The sequence below is a fragment of the Danio rerio genome, chromosome 3 (assembly GCF_049306965.1).
Source record: "Danio rerio strain Tuebingen ecotype United States chromosome 3, GRCz12tu, whole genome shotgun sequence".
Taxonomy (NCBI): domain Eukaryota; kingdom Metazoa; phylum Chordata; class Actinopteri; order Cypriniformes; family Danionidae; genus Danio; species Danio rerio.
The window spans coordinates 28,765,035-28,783,464 of NC_133178.1; the positions used below are offsets into that span (position 1 = coordinate 28,765,035).

General features: G+C 42.0%; 1 protein-coding gene across 9 annotated transcripts in view; it reads right to left on the reverse strand.

Moving 5' to 3' along the window:
* Window positions 1–18,430, reverse strand: part of slc1a9 (solute carrier family 1 member 9) — a 115,510-nt gene that overhangs the window by 48,439 nt on the left and 48,641 nt on the right. For all 9 annotated transcript variants that reach the window (XR_012396752.1, XR_012396749.1, XR_012396753.1 and 6 more), the window contains 5 exon segments: window positions 17,663–17,806; window positions 13,993–14,145; window positions 13,631–13,884; window positions 9,104–9,209; window positions 8,891–9,017 (listed from right to left, as the gene is read on the reverse strand). Coding sequence is in view for 6 of the 9 variants with exons in the window: in XM_073935246.1 (XP_073791347.1) it covers window positions 8,891–9,017; window positions 9,104–9,209; window positions 13,631–13,884; window positions 13,993–14,145; window positions 17,663–17,806 (784 nt within the window). In the remaining 3 variants the exon portion in view is untranslated.

Sequence of the window (18,430 nt, forward strand, 5' to 3'; positions counted from 1 at the left end):
TGGGCGTTTGAGTAGTTGCTGTCATGTGATGTCAATTAAACAGGACGGACTGTAGCTTGTATTCATTTTTATACAGATTACAAAACCAGAGAACGTTCGATTTAAACTGTAGTTCATCTAAAAGTACAGCTTTCAATCTTTATGTGGATATATTTCCTATGTCTGTAAAGCAAGTATTCGCTGAGATTCCACAAAACTTGTCGTGCAAGCACACATCTGGTGCAAGCTTTTCCCCTAGAGTAACGTCAGTCTATATTGATCACTGTTTGGCTTCTGTACTAGCAGTCGGGGCTTCATTCGCCATATCGACCATTACACTGTTCCCCATTCAAAACTATACGAGTGACAATACTTGTGTATTCATGTGCAATGGAATAATATGTATATGCAATTAATTGAATATGAAACATCTGAGAGACAATGAGAGCGAGTATTTGCACTGAACATTTCCATTTAAATAAATTTGATCAGACATTTATAATATTTGATGTTCTGTTCACTTTGCCATTTTATTTATCCAACATTTCAGTTCTGAATGCTGTTAAATGTCAAGTGTTGTGGAGAAGGGAAACTGAAAACACGTTAATAGTGAAAACATTTGATCTTATTTAGGTATACCAATATCTATTTAACAATATTTCTGAAATAAATTATCTATTGAGACTTGCACACCAGTGCATTTTATTTATTTAGTCATTTTTAAGCTGCACTATAATGCAGGAATTTGTTATGGAACGTGACACATGTTAAACAATGTTGGAGGAAAAAATGAAGGCAACTATTGTTTGTATAGCCAATAATGAATTAGAAATTAAAGGTCAATTTTAGCATGACCACTACCCACAGTAGATAATGGGCAAAAAATGTTAATGGTAAGCAACACATAACACTATTATTTATTTCAGTTGGCAGCTCTGTTAAAACAGATCTCAAAAGTTTTAAGCAATAAGCGCAGGCTGGACATGAACATGTCAAAAAAACATTATTAGTAAGTAGGGCCAGGGGATTTGCCCTAAAATCAAAATATCAATTAATTGAATATTTTACCTCGATTACGATTAAATTAAATTTTTTTGGGCATCATAGTTCACTGCCAAGTTTTGTAGAGTAAATATGTTTACCTATTACAAGTGAGAGATTTTTAAATGAAGGGTGCATTACTTAATTTTAAAATAATTGAAGGAAACAAGCATGGTTATTATTGAACATCATAATAGAAAATTTTCTGTCTCATGGCATCTCTGGCGCAGCTTCCAATCATCGCCAATTTAGTGCAAACGTGCGACGTGAAGTTACATTTTTTGTGAGGTGCTTTAAGAGGTATACGTGTTTGTTAAGGCTGCGCCGGACCATACCCGTGCATTCGACGCAGAAGTTTAAATCAGCTTTAACAAAGCAAGGTCACGTGACTCAACACACGGTAGGAAAAGCTATTGGAAAAAAATTAACCTGGAAAAATTTGATTGATTATAGGTTCAGAATGTTGATTTCGATTACTTTTCATGTATTGCCCAGCCCTTATATCAAGCTCTGATTACTTGCCATTGTTTCTTGTTCTCGAATTTTGTTTGGCATTAAGCCATAGAAAATAAAAGCTAAAATTTATATAGTTTTCATATAATTTTTAACTATCATTTTTGACAATCAATCAATCAGTAAATCAATCAGTCAATCAATCAATCAATCAATCAATCAATCAATCAATCAATCAATCAATCAATCAATCAATCAATCAATCAATCCCTTTGTGAGAGTTAATAGTTTAATGTATATTTTTATTAATTCTTGAATCAAATCAAATTTAATTTAATTAATTGTATTTGATAGAATATTCTGAATTAATTTTTGTATGTATGTCTTATAAAAACTTTGGAGCAAAGACAAAATACAGTGCAGGTCAATTATTTAGTTTTACATGGATTTAAAAAAAATTCATTAACTTTTTTCCCCACAGAACAAAATTGACTCCTATTTCTGCTTTTGCTTTTAGTCAAAATCTTACACAGGAACATCATCATATTTCCCTGTTTCGCAACTTAAGCGGCATATTAGAAGATCTTAGTTCTTCTGGGGCCTGAATTTAATAAATCTAAAAAACCATGTATAAATATTTTACCGTGTGTTATGGTAAGCAACAGATGATGTTTATTGTAGCATTTAGACAGTTTACATACTATGAGCGGAAAACACAGAGCGCAGTTAGTTACAGATGGGACGGTCTGGAATCATCCAAGTGTGTCTTTGTTGTCATATGCTTTTGTTTTGGGGTATTTACTTATTTCGTGTTTGTTCTTTTGATGCTAAAAAATGGAATATGAAAGAACATCTTCCTTCCCACCATCTCGCTCCTCTTGTGCTGTAAAACGGCCTGTTGGCTTTAAAGATCAAGCATTTCATTTCTGTAGTCATGATTCATACAGTAAGCACTCTCCCTGCTTTTGGCTATGTCTGTCTTTGCCAGCGTGTGGGTATCTGTCTGCGGTCTCTGTGTCGGGATATGTATTACATCCAGGATTAAACTCCCACATTTACTCATGGGAACACAAATATGATGTTGCTCTCTCTTAGATTCCTGTGCTGACAAATTCCCATCACTCTTCCACACACGCTACACATTTCTCTCGTTCTAATTTTAATAAGCACCACTGAATATGCCTGACATACAGTCAAACCTCCAAAAAATATTCAGACATGAGATATTAAGCTCTGACAAAAAGTCATGACAACAAATTTTGTTACATTACTTTGATGAGAAAAATGTATTTGATTGAAACTTCATTTGTTTCAGTTACAACAGATCGTTCGAGGTTACTAAAGTAACCCTTCGTTCCCCGAGGAGGGGAACGGAAGCACTATAAGTGGATTTGATTGTAAAATCCACGCATTGGGAGGTTCGGTTCAGAAGCTACTCGTCTGAAAGAGTATTGAACGGGCCAATTAAGAATGAATTGGCAGCGCAAGCCTGCGCAGGTGAGCGGCATAAGCAATCAACTGAGTATATAAGCTCACCTGGCGCAGCAGACGCTATCCTTTTTAAGCTGAAGAGACTTTCAACAGCTAAGGGACAGTCATTATGGCGACGGAGTATAGTGCTTCCGTTCCCCTCCTCGGGGAACGAAGGGTTACTTTAGTAACCTCGAACGTTCCCCTTCGGGGGGAACTTCAGCACTATAAGTGGATTTGATTGTAAAATCCACGCATTGGGAGCCCATTGAAAGCGCCATAATGACTGCACCTTACCAACACCCCCGATGAGGAGATAGTCAAGCAAGCGTGACGCACCCACATCATGGGGGGCGCGGTCCTCCAACGTGTCCCTGGCCCTAATTTATCCTACTTCAACAGAAGTTTTACGGATTTATATATATTTTTTGGGAAGTCGTGAGCATCTAGATAATTCTAGGAAAATACGACAGTACGTTGGGAAGCGTGCAATCCCGATAGGGAGGACGCTGCGGAGGCCATCCGTTACCCAAGGGGGGATAGATGGCAGAATTTACATATGGACTAGCCCTAAAAAGGGGGAGTACGCATAGCAAAAGAGTGGTTAGCGGGGAGGGAAGACACGGGTCCGCCCAGGGGGGGGGGGGACTTAACCGTGGCTGAATAAGCATATGGGATCGCCTAGTGGGGACCACGCATAGCAGGCACCTTTACCCAAAACGCGGGCTGACCAGCGGGCAGACCTACAACGTAGTGGGCCAGCAAGTGACTCCTCCGCTGAGTCAGTGCTGGGGGCCACGGAGGAATCTGCAGGGCTCACCTGACGGGGAACTTTACTGACAGATAAAAAGGCGCACGTATCTCCGTGTTAGGGAAAATGGCGCAGCAAGCGTGTTTCAACACCCTACCGAATTGTTTCCTCAATCACCAAGGGTTACCTAATACCCTTGAGGAAACCGGCTCCACTCGCAGATTGTAAAACCTTGCAAATGTGTTGGGTGTCACCCAGCCCGCAGCTCTACAGATGTCTGTTAGAGGGGCGCCGCGTGCGCGCGCTCGAGAGGATGCGAAGCTCCGAGTGGAGTGCGCACGCGCTCTCGGGGGACGCGGCTCATCTCGGCTCTGATAGTGAAAGAAAGGCATCCACAATCTAGTGGGAACTTATTTCGGTACGGCACTTCCCTGCTGCCGACCGCTATAACAGACGAAGAGCTGCTCAGATGATCTAAACTCTGAGTGCGGTCCGGATAATACGCAAAACGCGAACTGGACAATAAATAAGGGCTGGGTCTGCCTCCTCCGAGGGCAGCGCTTGCAGGCTCACTACCTCGTATTAAAACGGAGTGGTAGGAACCTTGGGCACATATCGCGGGCGGGGTCTCATACGTGAGAGAAGCCAGCCCAATTACAGGCACGAGTCACTGACCGAAAAATGCCTCCGGGTCCCCGACCCTCTAATCGATATCAACGCGACCAGCAGAGCTGTCTTCAGGGACAGAAAATACTGAGTCGAGGATCGAAGGGATCTGACGCGGCTTGTGTAGCGAGGGCGAGATCCTAAGAGGGCATGAGAGGGGGCGGGGTGGATTAATTCGCTTAACGCCCCTGAGGAACCGGATGATGAGGTTATGCGTTCCCACGGTGCTGCCAGCCACCGCGTTATGAGAGCGGAGATGGCAGCCACGTAACCTTGAGTGTGGAGGGCGACAGCCTGCTCTCCAACTTCTCTCGGCGTAAAGAAAGCACAACGCTGATCTGGCAAATTACGGGGGTCTTCTCAGCGAGAGACACACCATTCAGTGAATAGACTTCACGTCAGGGCATAGGCGCGCTCGGGGAGGGGGCTCTAGCCCGAGTGACGGTATTAGCCACCGCAATCGGAGGTTACCTAAGTCTTCCTCGCGTCTAAAAATCTCTTCAAAGATCGGCGAGGGTGCCAGGTGGTGCCCTGTCCCTGAGAGAGTAGGTGCTCTCTCGAAGGGACTGCCAGGGGAGGGCTATCGCGAGGGAGAGCTCTGACATCCAGGTCCGGTTGAGCCAGAGGGGCGCAACCAGCAACCTGTTCCTCGTCCTCCCTGACCATGCACAGTAACTGCGCGAGCAGGCTCACTGGGGGAAACGCGTATTGCGCGTGCCCCGAGGCCAGCTGTAAGCCAGTGCATCCGTGCCGAGAGCACTCGGTCAGGGAAAGAACAACTGGCAATGAGCGATCTCGGGGGAAGCAACAGATCGATCTGGGCTTCCCCGAATCGCGCCCATATCAGCTGAACAGACTCGGGGTGGAGTCTCCATTCTCCAGGACGCAAGGCTGCCGTGAGAGCGCATCGGCTGCACGGTTGAGCTTGCCTGAATATGAATGGCGTGCAGCGATTTCAGCCGCGGATGACTCCAGAGGAGCAGACGGCGGGCGAGCTGAGACATGCGGCGAGAGCGCATACCCCCTATACGGCTGATATACGCCACCGCCGCCGTACTGTCCGTCCTGACCAGCACGTGTTGCCGCTCCAACACCGGAAAAAAACGGTGGAGAGCGGGGAACACTGCCAACAGCTCCAGGCGATATGCCAATGCAACTGGGTACCTTTCCACAGGTCCGCAGCCGCATGCCCGCAACGCACAGCCCCCCAGCCCGTGTTGGAAGCGTCTGCTGAAACGACAACAAGACTGGACGCCTGTTCTAGAGACACCCAGGCCTGTAGGAACGAGGGGTCGCTCCAAGGGCTGAGGGCGCGGCGACACAGCGCAGTAACAGAGACTCGGTGTGCGCGCGCGTGCCATGCGCGTCTGGGGACTCGATCGTGAAGCCAGTGCTGAAGTGGTCTCATATAGAATAATCCGAGCGGCATGAAGCGGCTGCGGATGCCATATGCCCCAGGAGCCTCTGAAATTGTTTCAGTGGGACCACTATTTTACTGTCGAGCTCTCTCAGACAGTACAGCATCAGCTGAGCGCGCTCTCCGGAGAGGCGCGCTGCCATGGTGACCGAGTCCAGCTCCAGCCCGAGAGAAGAGATCCTCTGCACGGGGGCGAGTTTGCTCTTTTCTCGGTTGACCTGAAACCCCCACAGGTGGAAGTGCCAGAGCACTTTGTCTCTGTGCATAATCAACTCTGTGCATAATCAAAAGAGAGGGCAATTCAGCCAGTCGTAAAGAAATTGAGTATGCAGATGCCCGCGAGCCGAAGGGGCGCTGAGGCACCCTCCGCGGGCTTGGTGAGGACCCGCGGAGACAGAGAGAGCCCGAAGGGGAGGGCTTTGTATTGCCAAGCTCGACCTTCAAACGCAAACCGCAGAAACTGTCGGTGGCGAGGAAGAGTGGAGACATGGAAATACGCGTCCATCAGGTCTAATGCTGCAGACCAACCCAGAGGACGAACGCACCGGAGGATGCGCTTCTGCGTGAGCATTCTGAACGGCAGCTTGTGCAGGCAGCGGTTCAAAACGCGCAGATCTAGGATTGGCCGTGACCCACCGCTCTTTTTGGGCACGATGAAGCGTGGGCTGTAAAACCCGCTCTCCATCTCGGCTGGAGGGAGCGGCTCGATTGCATCCTTCGCCAGGAGGACAGCAATCTCCTCTCGCAAGACAGGGGCGGACAGGGGGCTGACCCTGGTGAATACACACCCGTGACTTGGGGGGCCGTTTCGCGAACTGAATCGCATAGCCGAGTCTGATTGTGCGTATGAGCCACCGCGAAGAGCTGGCCCGCGCTAACCAGGCAGGCAGAGCTCTCGCTAATGGACTCATCGCTACAATCGCTGACGTACCAGCAGTGGGGCAGCGCGGAGTGGGTGTGCTGATCCGGGAAGCTCGCGGGTCCCACGGAAAAGCTGGAGGTGAGATATTTGCTCTCACTCCAAACCCGAGCTCCGGAGGGGAGGCTCGAGGGGTGGGAGAAAGGAGACCGTCCTCCCAGCGCTCGTGAGCCACTGGCGAAATGCACCGAATCTGCAAGCTAGAAAGCATAGCGTCCCAGACTGGCAGATTTCGGGCTGTCACATCTGGGGAAGTGAAAAGTGCCCTTTCATAATGTTTTCATGGCAGTAAAAAGTGCCGTTGGAAATGGGGCCCCGCCCTCCAGCGGGGAAAGAGCAAGTTCCCTCTTCTCCAGATGGCCTGTCCCAGGGGCGCTTCGCGGTCCGTTGCCAGACTTAGCGGCGTTCTGGGCAGGGGGGCTGCCTGCTTCCGAGGTGCCCGACGCGCTCGCTTCGCCTTAGGCGTGTGCGGGGGCGGAGCAGCTCTCGTAGGCGGGCGCCTTCGGCGAGGAGCAGGTATGAATGGCACGGCGGGCGGAGCGGGCTACGGACCGCCGATAAGACATCACCCACCAACTGCTCTCTCACCGCCTTGAATTCCTGGGTGAATTCACAGACAGTGTCGCCGAACCTGGCTGGGGATATGGGGAAGTCAAGAAAGCGGACTTTGTCGACTTTGTGCATATCAGCCAGGGGTGGCGCTCCTGGACCACTAATGTGGACATCGTCCTCCCCAACGCACACGCAGCGGACTCAGTAGTCCGAAGAGCTAAGTCGGCGGCGGTGCGAAGCTCGTAAGCCTGGGTTGGACCCACCCTCGTGCAGCTCGGCCAGCGCCTGCGCTTGGTAGCGCTGGTAGGTGGCTATCGCATGCAAGGCGGAAGCAGCCTGGCCCGCAGCTATGTAAGCTCTAGCTCCGAGGGAGGTAGATAACTTACAGGCTTTGGATGGGAGACGAGGCGGACCCCGCCAAGAAGAGGCGCCGCGCGGATTTACCGCCATCGCGCACTCAACCTGAGGAATCGCCACATACCCCCTGGCTGTTTCACCGTCAAGAGTGGTTAGGGTGGAGGAACACGCAGCACGAGCAGAAAAAAGTGCTTTACAAGACCGCGTGAGCCTACTGTGCACCTCCGGGAAGAAGGGAACGCCCCTCTAGTCGGTCCGGCCGCGGAGCTGGGGGATAAACCATCTCCAACCCACGGCCGAAGCAGCCCGGGAAAGCACGGCTAACATGTCCGTTTCAGGATCCGTAGTGACAGCGCTCACCAGCCCGAAGGGGGCGAGCGGGTCTGGATCATCATCGGACAATGAAAGCCCACCCTCCGATGCCGCGGTGGACATCTGGTCTCCGGTGTCATCGGGCGTAAGGGCTACCATCTGTTAGACGGATCGCTTCCTCCGCCCGAAGCTTGGATGGAGCGCTTAGAGGAGCGGGAGGTCCGCGGGCCCGTGGGCGACGGATTATCTCTTGCTGAAACCCTCAGATCTGCCCGAGTGCCCGCTGCAGAGCAGGGGACAACTGGGGTGGTTCGCCTTTTTGCAAAGGCTAACCGCGATCTTGCGCAACAGTCATGGCATCGCGATGACGACATGAACTGCCCGCGAGCAGCGCATTAACATGCTGGACCCCCAGACATGTAACACAGTGCCCGCGCCCATCATCCGAGGACAGGAAACCACCGCATCCAGAAACGCACAGTCGGAGCGCCGTCCTGATAAGGACGTGCTGCACGACTGTGTTGCTCTTTCTGTGAAGTTTGCAACTTTATACGCACCGCTCTGGAGGACCGGACCCAAAGAACGCCAGGCAAGGGAGAAACCCAGCTCGACCGTCTGCCACTGCGTGTACACACTCTGGACCGGGAGAATGCTCTCGTTCGCTCAGAATCGCTGGTCACAGCAGGAGGAACCCTCATCGACTCGATCAGAAAGTCTCTGAAGCGAAAAGGATAGCGTCTGCTGCGCCAGGTGAGCTTATATACTCAGTTGATTGCTTATGCCGCTCACCTGCGCAGGCTTGCGCTGCCAATTCATTCTTAATTGGCCCGTTCAATACTCTTTCAGACGAGTAGCTTCTGAACCGAACCTCCCAATGCGTGGATTTTACAATCAAATCCACTTATAGTGCTGAAGTTCCCCCCGAAGGGGAACTATAATTTGGACACACTTATGATGACAGCAGAATACTGACCACATGATCATGGACACCATCTTCATGATGATCTCATTGAGGATGTTGAAGAAATCAGACATGAGCTTTCCTCTCTCTCCCATTTTCCCCATGCAAATACCAAAGGTGATGAAGAATCCAATCAAACCTTACAACATAGAGGGGAAAAGGTGCAATGTCATTTATGCTGCATTGTTTGTGTCATACACAGAAAAGAACAGACTGAGGGCTAACCTAAAACATTCATTCCCCATTTCAGCTCTAGTTTTTTCCTATTGACGAGGATCGGTTCAGTTTGGTTCTGGACTGGAATGGCTACTTTCTTCAGCACTGTTTGAACCTGAAAAGAGAAACAAGAAACAGATGATGATTCTACAAAACTGTACAAACTCTTATATATATATAATGTTTCAGTCTAGATTTACTATTATTGACATTTGCAGATAACTTGATTAGGATACATATAAAAAATAATACATGTAACACATTTAAAAACGTTAAATTAGCTTGTGGTTTATATATGGTCAAATTTTTTGCATATATTTAGTATAATCTGAAACGTGCAAGGAATTATATTCCAAAATACATAATTCTATTACATTAATAAAACAAGCATGCACAAAGTTTACTTGCAATGATGCAGAATGATTGGTAAAGCAATCAATTTCACACAATTTGTATAATAATTGCTGTTTATAGTGAATAGAGCAATAATTATTTTGTTTAAAGCTCACATTTTTACTCTTTTCTCTGTCCTGGATGATATTAAATGCAATTGTTTTTAAGTGAGAGGAACTAAGATACATGTTTATAATGCTTGCAAACATTTGGTTTTATTTAAGGCTACTGGCAGCCAATTTTCTATATTAAATGATAATCTTTCTAATTTAATTTTATTTTAATATTTCTGAACAAAATGATAAAATGTGAACATGTACAACAAAGCTTTAAATGTAAAGTGTACACCATACGTACATCATGTGTTCATATAACTGCATTGCAGAATGTTGTCTTACAAGTGAAGTAAAATGAACAAATTATGAATTAATTTAAGATGTATTATGTTCAACAGGTATGTTTTTAATAGCCCAATAAATATATTTTGGTAGTAAACAACTTGTGTCTTATGTTTCATAGTGCAAAACAGTAAAAGAATATTCCCAAACATAGCAAACATATTTACTGGAAGGAACTCCTTAGTTGATTCTTTGGAATCACTCTCATACACACTGCAGTCATGTTTATTACAACTCAAGTACTTTGATCCAATAAGTACTCAAAAGTTTCCATGTATTTGATTAAATTGAAGAACACATGCTTCTTTACTACTAAATATGAACCTCACTACATGACAGGGACTTCTCTATTTGTCCTGTGTTTTTCTAAATGACTTTGCCTTTGTTTGTGTTTTGCCTTTAGCCATGTGCTCCTCTTGTCTTGCCTTCTTGTTTTGTTACAACACCCCTTTATTTAGACTTTGTTAGTCTGATTGTTTTCACCTGTGCCACATGTGCTCTGTCCCCCATATATTTATTACTGTGTGTTCCATGTGGATTCATGAACTGACTTATCTTGCATCCTTGCCTGTTCTTGTCTATTGCTTTGTTGATTGCTATTGGTGAATTTTATTTCCCTCGCCGCTGTCGCCACTAGCTTGCATGTTTCGGGATCTGTTGAGCGCCGCATCAATGGATTGCTCTTCAGTGTTTGGATTCTCAGTAGTGATTATTAAACCACACTGAACTGAGCTAAACTGAACTGAACTACACTGTTTCAATCTACTATGATCTTCTATGCAAAGCTGCTTTGACACAATTTACATACAAATAAAGGTGAATTGAATTGAATATTTCTAGTGTTTGGCAGAGTGAGGCTTCATAAAACACTGAAACAGTTAAAACAAGTGTGTCAAGGCTTCAAAATCTTTTAAAATCTGCCTTGACAGTGACAGTCAGTGTAGACATGCTTGGTTCGAATCCAGGTTAAAGCAATTATACACTGTAAAGCCCTACAGTCAACTTTATTAAATTAAATGAGTGAACGTGTGTTTGTGTGTGTTCTTCTAAACTTGTAATGTGTTTTAACATCAGTCTGACATCCGGATGAACTCTTTGTGAATAAATATGTATTGTTTTGGTCGTAGAAACATTATGATAACATTAATAAAAGGCATCAAGTCACAATTTCTGAATTGCAGAACTCAAACTTGCCTGCAGTGCAGTTGGACTATGTGTTGGCACACTGTCGACTAGGTTATTTGCTGTTGTGTTTTTGTTTCCAACCCTGTCAATCAAAGGCAGATTTGCCAGGTATGTCAAGTTTCGAAAAGCTTGTAAAATGTCCCAATCCATTAAATTGCTTTAGTCGCGTGACCTGGGTATTTCAAAACACTTCGGAGCAGTTTTTTATTTTTTATAAATTAATATTTGCGCTTTGAGATCTGAATACCATGTCAAAATGTCAGTTTTATGTCAGCCATCCCTAGCTAATCCTTTTATCTGTTTGTTCCATGCGTTCTTAACTCTATTTTGTGTTCTAGTCTTCGTCTAGATTTGGCCATTGTAATAGATTTTACTGTGTTTTCTTGTCTTTTATTAGTTGTTAGATTTGAGTTGTCATTTAATTTGTTTAATTTCAGTTTTGGTTCAAGATTACAGATTTATAGCATTCTTTGTTCTTTTATTTTTCTGTTTTATCTCTTTCCCTAATTTTGTCGAATCGTATCTAGTTTTAATATGGTTTGTATCTTTAATTTCTTCTTTCTTTTTTATAAATAGTTAGATTTATTATTTTCCATGGATAATTATTACTAAATATTTTCTGTCTGGTCTCATGTTGATACCAGTCCTGATCCTGCTCCCCCTGATCATTGAGTTCTCTGGCCTGCCAGTCTGGTGTGCATGCTGCTACAGTAATCCCCTAGTATCAAGCCCTGCTTCTGCTCACTGCAGCTCTTACTCCTGGCTGGCCTTTGATTCAAGCGCTGTCTCGTTTCTGCCACTAGTTTCCTTGCGTGTTACTGCCCCTACTGTTAGGACTGTCAACCTTCATCTGTCTGCATGTGTCTTGTCAATAAACACAATTGTTTAGTTCATTGCTGCAACTGGGTCATCTTTCCTGTATAGCATTGTAAAACTCCATGAGAGCATATAGGATAAAATTTAATTAATTCATTCTTGGAATCAGCGAATGTAAAACTGGTTTCTAATGCAAATAATACCAAATATTGAGCATCATTTTCCAAAAAAAATATACATAATATAGACAGAGTAAATATGCTTTACATTGTAGTGAAAAATGTTGGGTTTCACATTCTCTCATGCAAATTGCTCACACTGTTAGTCTGCAACAGTCTAAAGAGTGGACTGTATTCAAAATGTATGGAGCCCATTTGAATTCTACACAGAACACTTGATTTTAAAGGGATATGGAGAAGATCTGAAGGAGAATAGTTAGACAGGCAATACTATTAGACTGTACATCCTAATCTGTCAAATGCGGATTTATGCTCAATGGCTTTGGCTTAGCTGTGATATAAACAAACCGCTATTGGCTGTTTTAAAAAAAAGGGCTACTTGATACGTCTCATCTTCATGTTTCAGTTATATACACGCTGAATTACTCTGCATGCTTCGACACACTTCATTCATGGTCCTTTAAATAGAAATGTTAAAGCTGTACGAAACATTGGTTTTACTTTATTTAGAGATTTTAACAGATTTATGTGTTGAGCATCAATTAAGACAATGATAGAATCTGTGAGATTGGGGAGTGAGTCACGCCCACTCCCCTCCCTTAACCTGGCAGAGCTCCACGCCCATTTATGAAGAATTATTTGAAACATTCTGAGGTAGAATTGAACAAAGAGTCCACACTAGATATCCAATATGTTTAAGCTATTACTGGCTTGCTGATGCATCCAAATAATATTTAGTAGTACGTATTTGTAACTTAGTGTAATTAGTTTGTAACTTAGTTTGTAACATTCTGTCAAAATTAAGTTATAACTTAGAATGATTTATGCAACAGGCTCCTGGAGAGGGAGAAAAATTGCCCACAAGCCATCAGAAACAGGTACAGTTAAAGTCAGAATTAATAGCCCCCCTGCATTATTAACCCCCCTGTTTATTTTTTCCCCAATTTCTGTTTAACGGAGAGTACATTTTTTTTAAATCACATTTCTAATCATAATAGTTTTAATAAGTAATTTCTAATAACGGATTTATTTTATCTTTGCCATGATGACAGTAAATAATATTTGACTAGATATTTTCAAGACACTTCTATACAGCTTATAGTGACTTTTAAATGCTTGGGTTAATTAGGTTAACTAGGCAGGTTACGGTAATTAGGCAAGTTATTGTATAACAATGGTTTGTTCTGTAGACTATCGGAAAAAATATAGCTTAAAGGGGCTAATAATATTGACTTAAAAAAAATGACTTTATTTGAAAAAAATTACTAATATTGACTTTAAAAGCTTTTATTCTAGCCGAAATAAAACAAATAAGACTTTTTCCAGTGAAAAAAAATATATTCAGACATACTGTGAAAATTTCTTTGCTCTGTTTAACATCATTTGGGAAATTTTTAAAAAAGAAAAACAATTAAAGGGGGCCTAACAATTCTATTTTTAACTGTAAGTCTCATCCATGATATCTTGAGGTATGTGGGGCTCCGGTTCATGGTAAACCAAAGTAAATAGTAAATGATCTTGTTATTCAATGTAAATCTTTTCACAGCACAAACACAATGATTTACCTGTTGAAAACAGGCCTGGACCAGGTTCTCTGGGAAGAGGTTTCGGATTAGATCCAGAAAGGCATCCAAACTGCTGACTTCTTGATTTCTGGGGGCGGAGCTGACCTGACCAGACCTGAGTTTTGGGTTCCCAGGGTGAATTCCCAGCACCAGGATGACACCTAAAACAGCAGCGATTACTGTGGTGGACATGTAATACACCATCGCTCTGGTGCCCATTCTTCCACTGGAGCGAGCGTCCAGACCAGCCAGACCTGTGAAGAAGAGAAAGCTATTGCATCAACACAGTCAAATGCCATTTTGTGGGCACTCCTTTGTATTTGAACAAGTAAAAGACGGAGCATGTGCGAATAAGAACTGACCTGTGATGAGACTGGAGATGATGAGTGGCAGGATGAGCATCTTCAACATTCTCATAAGGACGTCTCCAGGAAAAGAGACCATCATGAGAGTGTTTGTGTCCAGATCAGGAACATAACGCAGCATCATGCCCATCACTGTGCCTGCTATTACACCTGTTAAATTCAAAATTTACATCAGTTATATTTGGACTCCTTTATTGTTTTTTTCTTTTAGAAATAATAATGTAATAATATTTCTTTTGGCACAGGTCTTCTGGTTCTGTAAGCATGTACACTAAACATGTCCACTAAACAAATTCAGTGCTCTTTTAACCACTGCATGTGCAGAACTCTTTTGTGTGTGGAAAATGTTCAAATCACCCTGGACCACAAAACTAGTCATAAGGACAATATTTATTTACATTTATACACAACCTGAGTGTGAATAAACAATCTTTTCATTGATGTATGGTTTGTTATAATAGGGCTATATCTGGCTGAGATATCAATATTTAAAACTGAAATCAGAGGGTTCCAAAAAAATTTATATTGAGACAATTGCCTTTAAAGTTGTCCAACTAAAGGGCAATTAGCAATCCAAATTACAAATTAAAAATGATGTTTTTACATATTTATAGTAGGAAATTTTACAAAATGTACTTTTTTACTTCAATATTAGAATGATTGTTGACATAAAAAGACAAATCTATAATTTTTTAATAAATTTTTATTGTTAGATATTCTCACAAATATACCTGTATCGCTATTCTTTGATACTGTAAACACATCTGAAAAAATAATGAAGGACAGAGTGAGCTGCTACTATACAGTATAAGAGCATGATCCATTTTGATAATCTTGAGATGTGCTTCATATTCAGTGCTTCAAACTAAATTATAAATAAAGCCTGTAATACTGCCAGATGCATTTGCTGTTCAAGGAGACGTTCGTTAGAAAAAAGGCTGCTCATTGCAGAGCCTGACATAAAGGGTGGAGCTAGAAGAACAACCTAACCATAACCTTATCTCTAAACATAACTCCACCCATTAGGGTAACAAGAGGTGCAACATCAAGCTTAACCTGTTACCTACAGAGAAGTGAAGATAAAAGTCATTAGGCTCTCCAGAAAAGCTCTTACTTGTTTACGTCATGTCTTTTGCACACTCAGGTTCTTATAGCATATGTAGACAAGAGATAAGCATGATTAAAAGAGAGAGCAATGCTGGCAAGACATTCATGCATTCCAACATGCAGTTTGTTTATTTACTTATTTTTTATTTATCTACATTACAGCAAGACGACTCATTTTCAAGGGAAGACTCAAATGGCAGGTCTTATTGCAAAAAAAAAGTTTGGGATATCACTGTGGATTGTGCGCAATGACCCCATTATGCAATTATAAAATGGGCACAATGTACAGTGTTAACAGGACCAGTGGTAAATGTCTTTCCAAACTGATATTTCACATGTGTTTTACTTGTGTTTTTTAGAGTTAAATGACAGATGCGCAGAATGACCCCAACATTTGCTCCTTTTCAGACTAATGATATTTACAGACACATAATATCAACAAATAAAGGATTATTTTAGAGCAGTTTTTTGCACAACACCAAATAAATGGAACAAAACAACTTTATGGTGTCAATGAATTATTATTGAATATTATTGTTTGTCTCTCCTATCTATCAACATATGCACAATATTTCTGGCATGGTCAGATTTCTCAGTCACTCCCTTTGCACAGTGTGGTACTTGTGATGCAGAGCAGTTTGAGCATGGTCTCATAAAATTTATAACATCAATGTAAAACTATGTGATCATAGTGCACATTTGTATTGCACTGCACATTTTCTTTAGAAAACACTATTGGTTGAGATTACAAAAGGATTTAGGTCAGTGTTTCTTTGGTACGACAATTGGCACCTTCTAGTGCATGTGTACAAGAAGAACATGCATCTGAAACATGCAACAAATCATAACCCAATCGACTTATTTCAAATTGGCAACAATGTAGACAGCGCCTTCTAGTGGATTTGTTATCTGAAATGTACAACTAAACACAGCCGGAGCAACGCATTTTATGTTTTGCAAAAATGTAGATTCGGGTATGCATTTCCAATAAGTCTGGGCTGCTAATATTGCATTGCTTTTTCTACACATAGCACTATACACCACGAAAGTCAAGATGCTGAGGAAGTGATGTGCACAAATATGTTGACACATTTTTACATGAGAATTGTGGATGACCCCTAAAGTATTTTATATGCATTTGATAAGCGCATGGCTTCATACATTTATCCTTACTTGTAAATGTTATCAATTTACGCCAATGTTTCTGATTTACATAAATGATTACCTAACAATAACCAAGCCTTTTTAAAATCTATAGACTTGAATGAGTATCAGCATGCACTTCAGACAATGTGTAATAATAAACCAAACCTATTTTGTAGGGATGCTCTAATCAATTAGCCAGAGACAGGTATCGGCCGATAATCACATTTTATGACTCAATCGGTACTCGGTAATCTGGCTGATCACATGAACCACTTGCAAGTGTTTGTTAACAGGTTTACAAGCAGTGGAAGATGCATTTTATTGTTTTGTGTATCAAATATGCACTCCAAACTTTTTCTTTATTGAGGCCGGTTGAATTATTCTTCCATCATTTGCAATGGTTCCAAAATGCATTGTTAGTCATTTTTCTTCCCAAATCTGTTTTATCTACTATGTTATGTAAAACCGCTTCTGACCATGACATATCCACACTAAATGTTTATAAGAGATGTGTTTAAGGGATTATATGAAACGTCCTTGATTTATTCTCCTAGGAAAGAAGAGTTCTCAACTTAATTATCATATGGGAATCATAGGGAAAATGTGCTTTATGCAATGTTAAAGTTATATAAAGCTTGAAGCATCAGAATCGGTCAGTATCGGCTCCAAAAATCCTGATCGGAGCCTCCCTACTATTTTTCTTTTTAAAAATCTTATCCTTCAAATACAATAGACTGCAGCGTGTTGCTGGTGGTGGAAGCAATATTGACAGGGAGATATTTTCTTAGAACCAACTGAACCGCCATTTTTTGTATGGCCTCACTCTTAACCAGTGCATAACTGTCCGGTATCTGCAACATCTCAAAGCACTGCTCTATAAACAGTGTCACTACATGAGGCCAAAAATTTGCTGAGAACTATGCGCTTTGACATGATCACAGTTATGAAATCACAGACAAGGTTTATCTTTAATATTGTACAATTTTTTACAAGGAAAAACTATGAGATTACAGTGGTCATGTCATATTTTGTATATTCCCAGATGTCCTGAAGGTTTTTGGGACTCAAACATTTAACAAATGAAATTTTAAGATAATATTACACCCTTATTGTATTTGCTTCTTACTTTCAGCTTTCACTTGTGAAATAATTAACCTTTTCCATATATTATCAACAGATTTAAGCGATATGAGTGTCTCTTCTCCTCTTTCATCATCACATCATTGTGCCCGATAGATTTTTATGAGTTTATGACCACCAAATAGGTGTTATTATCATAAACAGGCAAACTTATTTTATCCTCTGAAATTACAAGGAAGGAGACGCGCACATGAAGATGTATACAAACACACACACACACACACACACACACACACACACACACACACACACACACACACACATACATACACACCTAGCACAGTGAGGACAAGGAGCAGGTTGCGTGAAAGCCATCCGCAGTCCTGCTGTGTGGTGTTTTTTAATTCTGCTTCCACTCCATCGTCCATCCGCAGTGCTGCACTAGTCTGGTTGGCCAAATGTTTATTCGTCATGTTATCTGTATGAGTCAAGAGAAAGAAAGAGAGAAAGGCCAATATAAATAAACACTGAAAAATAATCATTTAAACCTTCACTTAACGCCTCCAGTGAAGTCAGGCTGTCACGCAAGAGGTCAGGAGGTCAAGAATTTGCAGGTTAGCAAGGCCCTGTTCGCCCCTGCTGGTTATGGCTGCAATTACACATTTATAGTGAAAAAATGTATTATTTTGCTTGAGTAAAATGTTCACTACCTCTTGAGTAAAATCTTTGATAGTTTGCTTTAATGTATTAAAATCTAACATTTTTTCATGCAAATTTCTAATAAAATATTGTCATACATACACACACACACACACACACACACACACACACACACAAACACACACACACACACACACACACACACATATATATATATATATATATATATATATATATATATATATATATATATATATATATATATATATATATATATATATATATTATTATTATTATTTATTTTTTTTTTACAGAAATTCAGAAATGTTTGGTCAAATAATAAATACTTACATTTACTGTTATTGAAAATCAGTGTTAGTCCACCAAAAATGCTTCTGATGATTTAACATGTCCAAAAATGTATACAAACATGTCTGAAAAC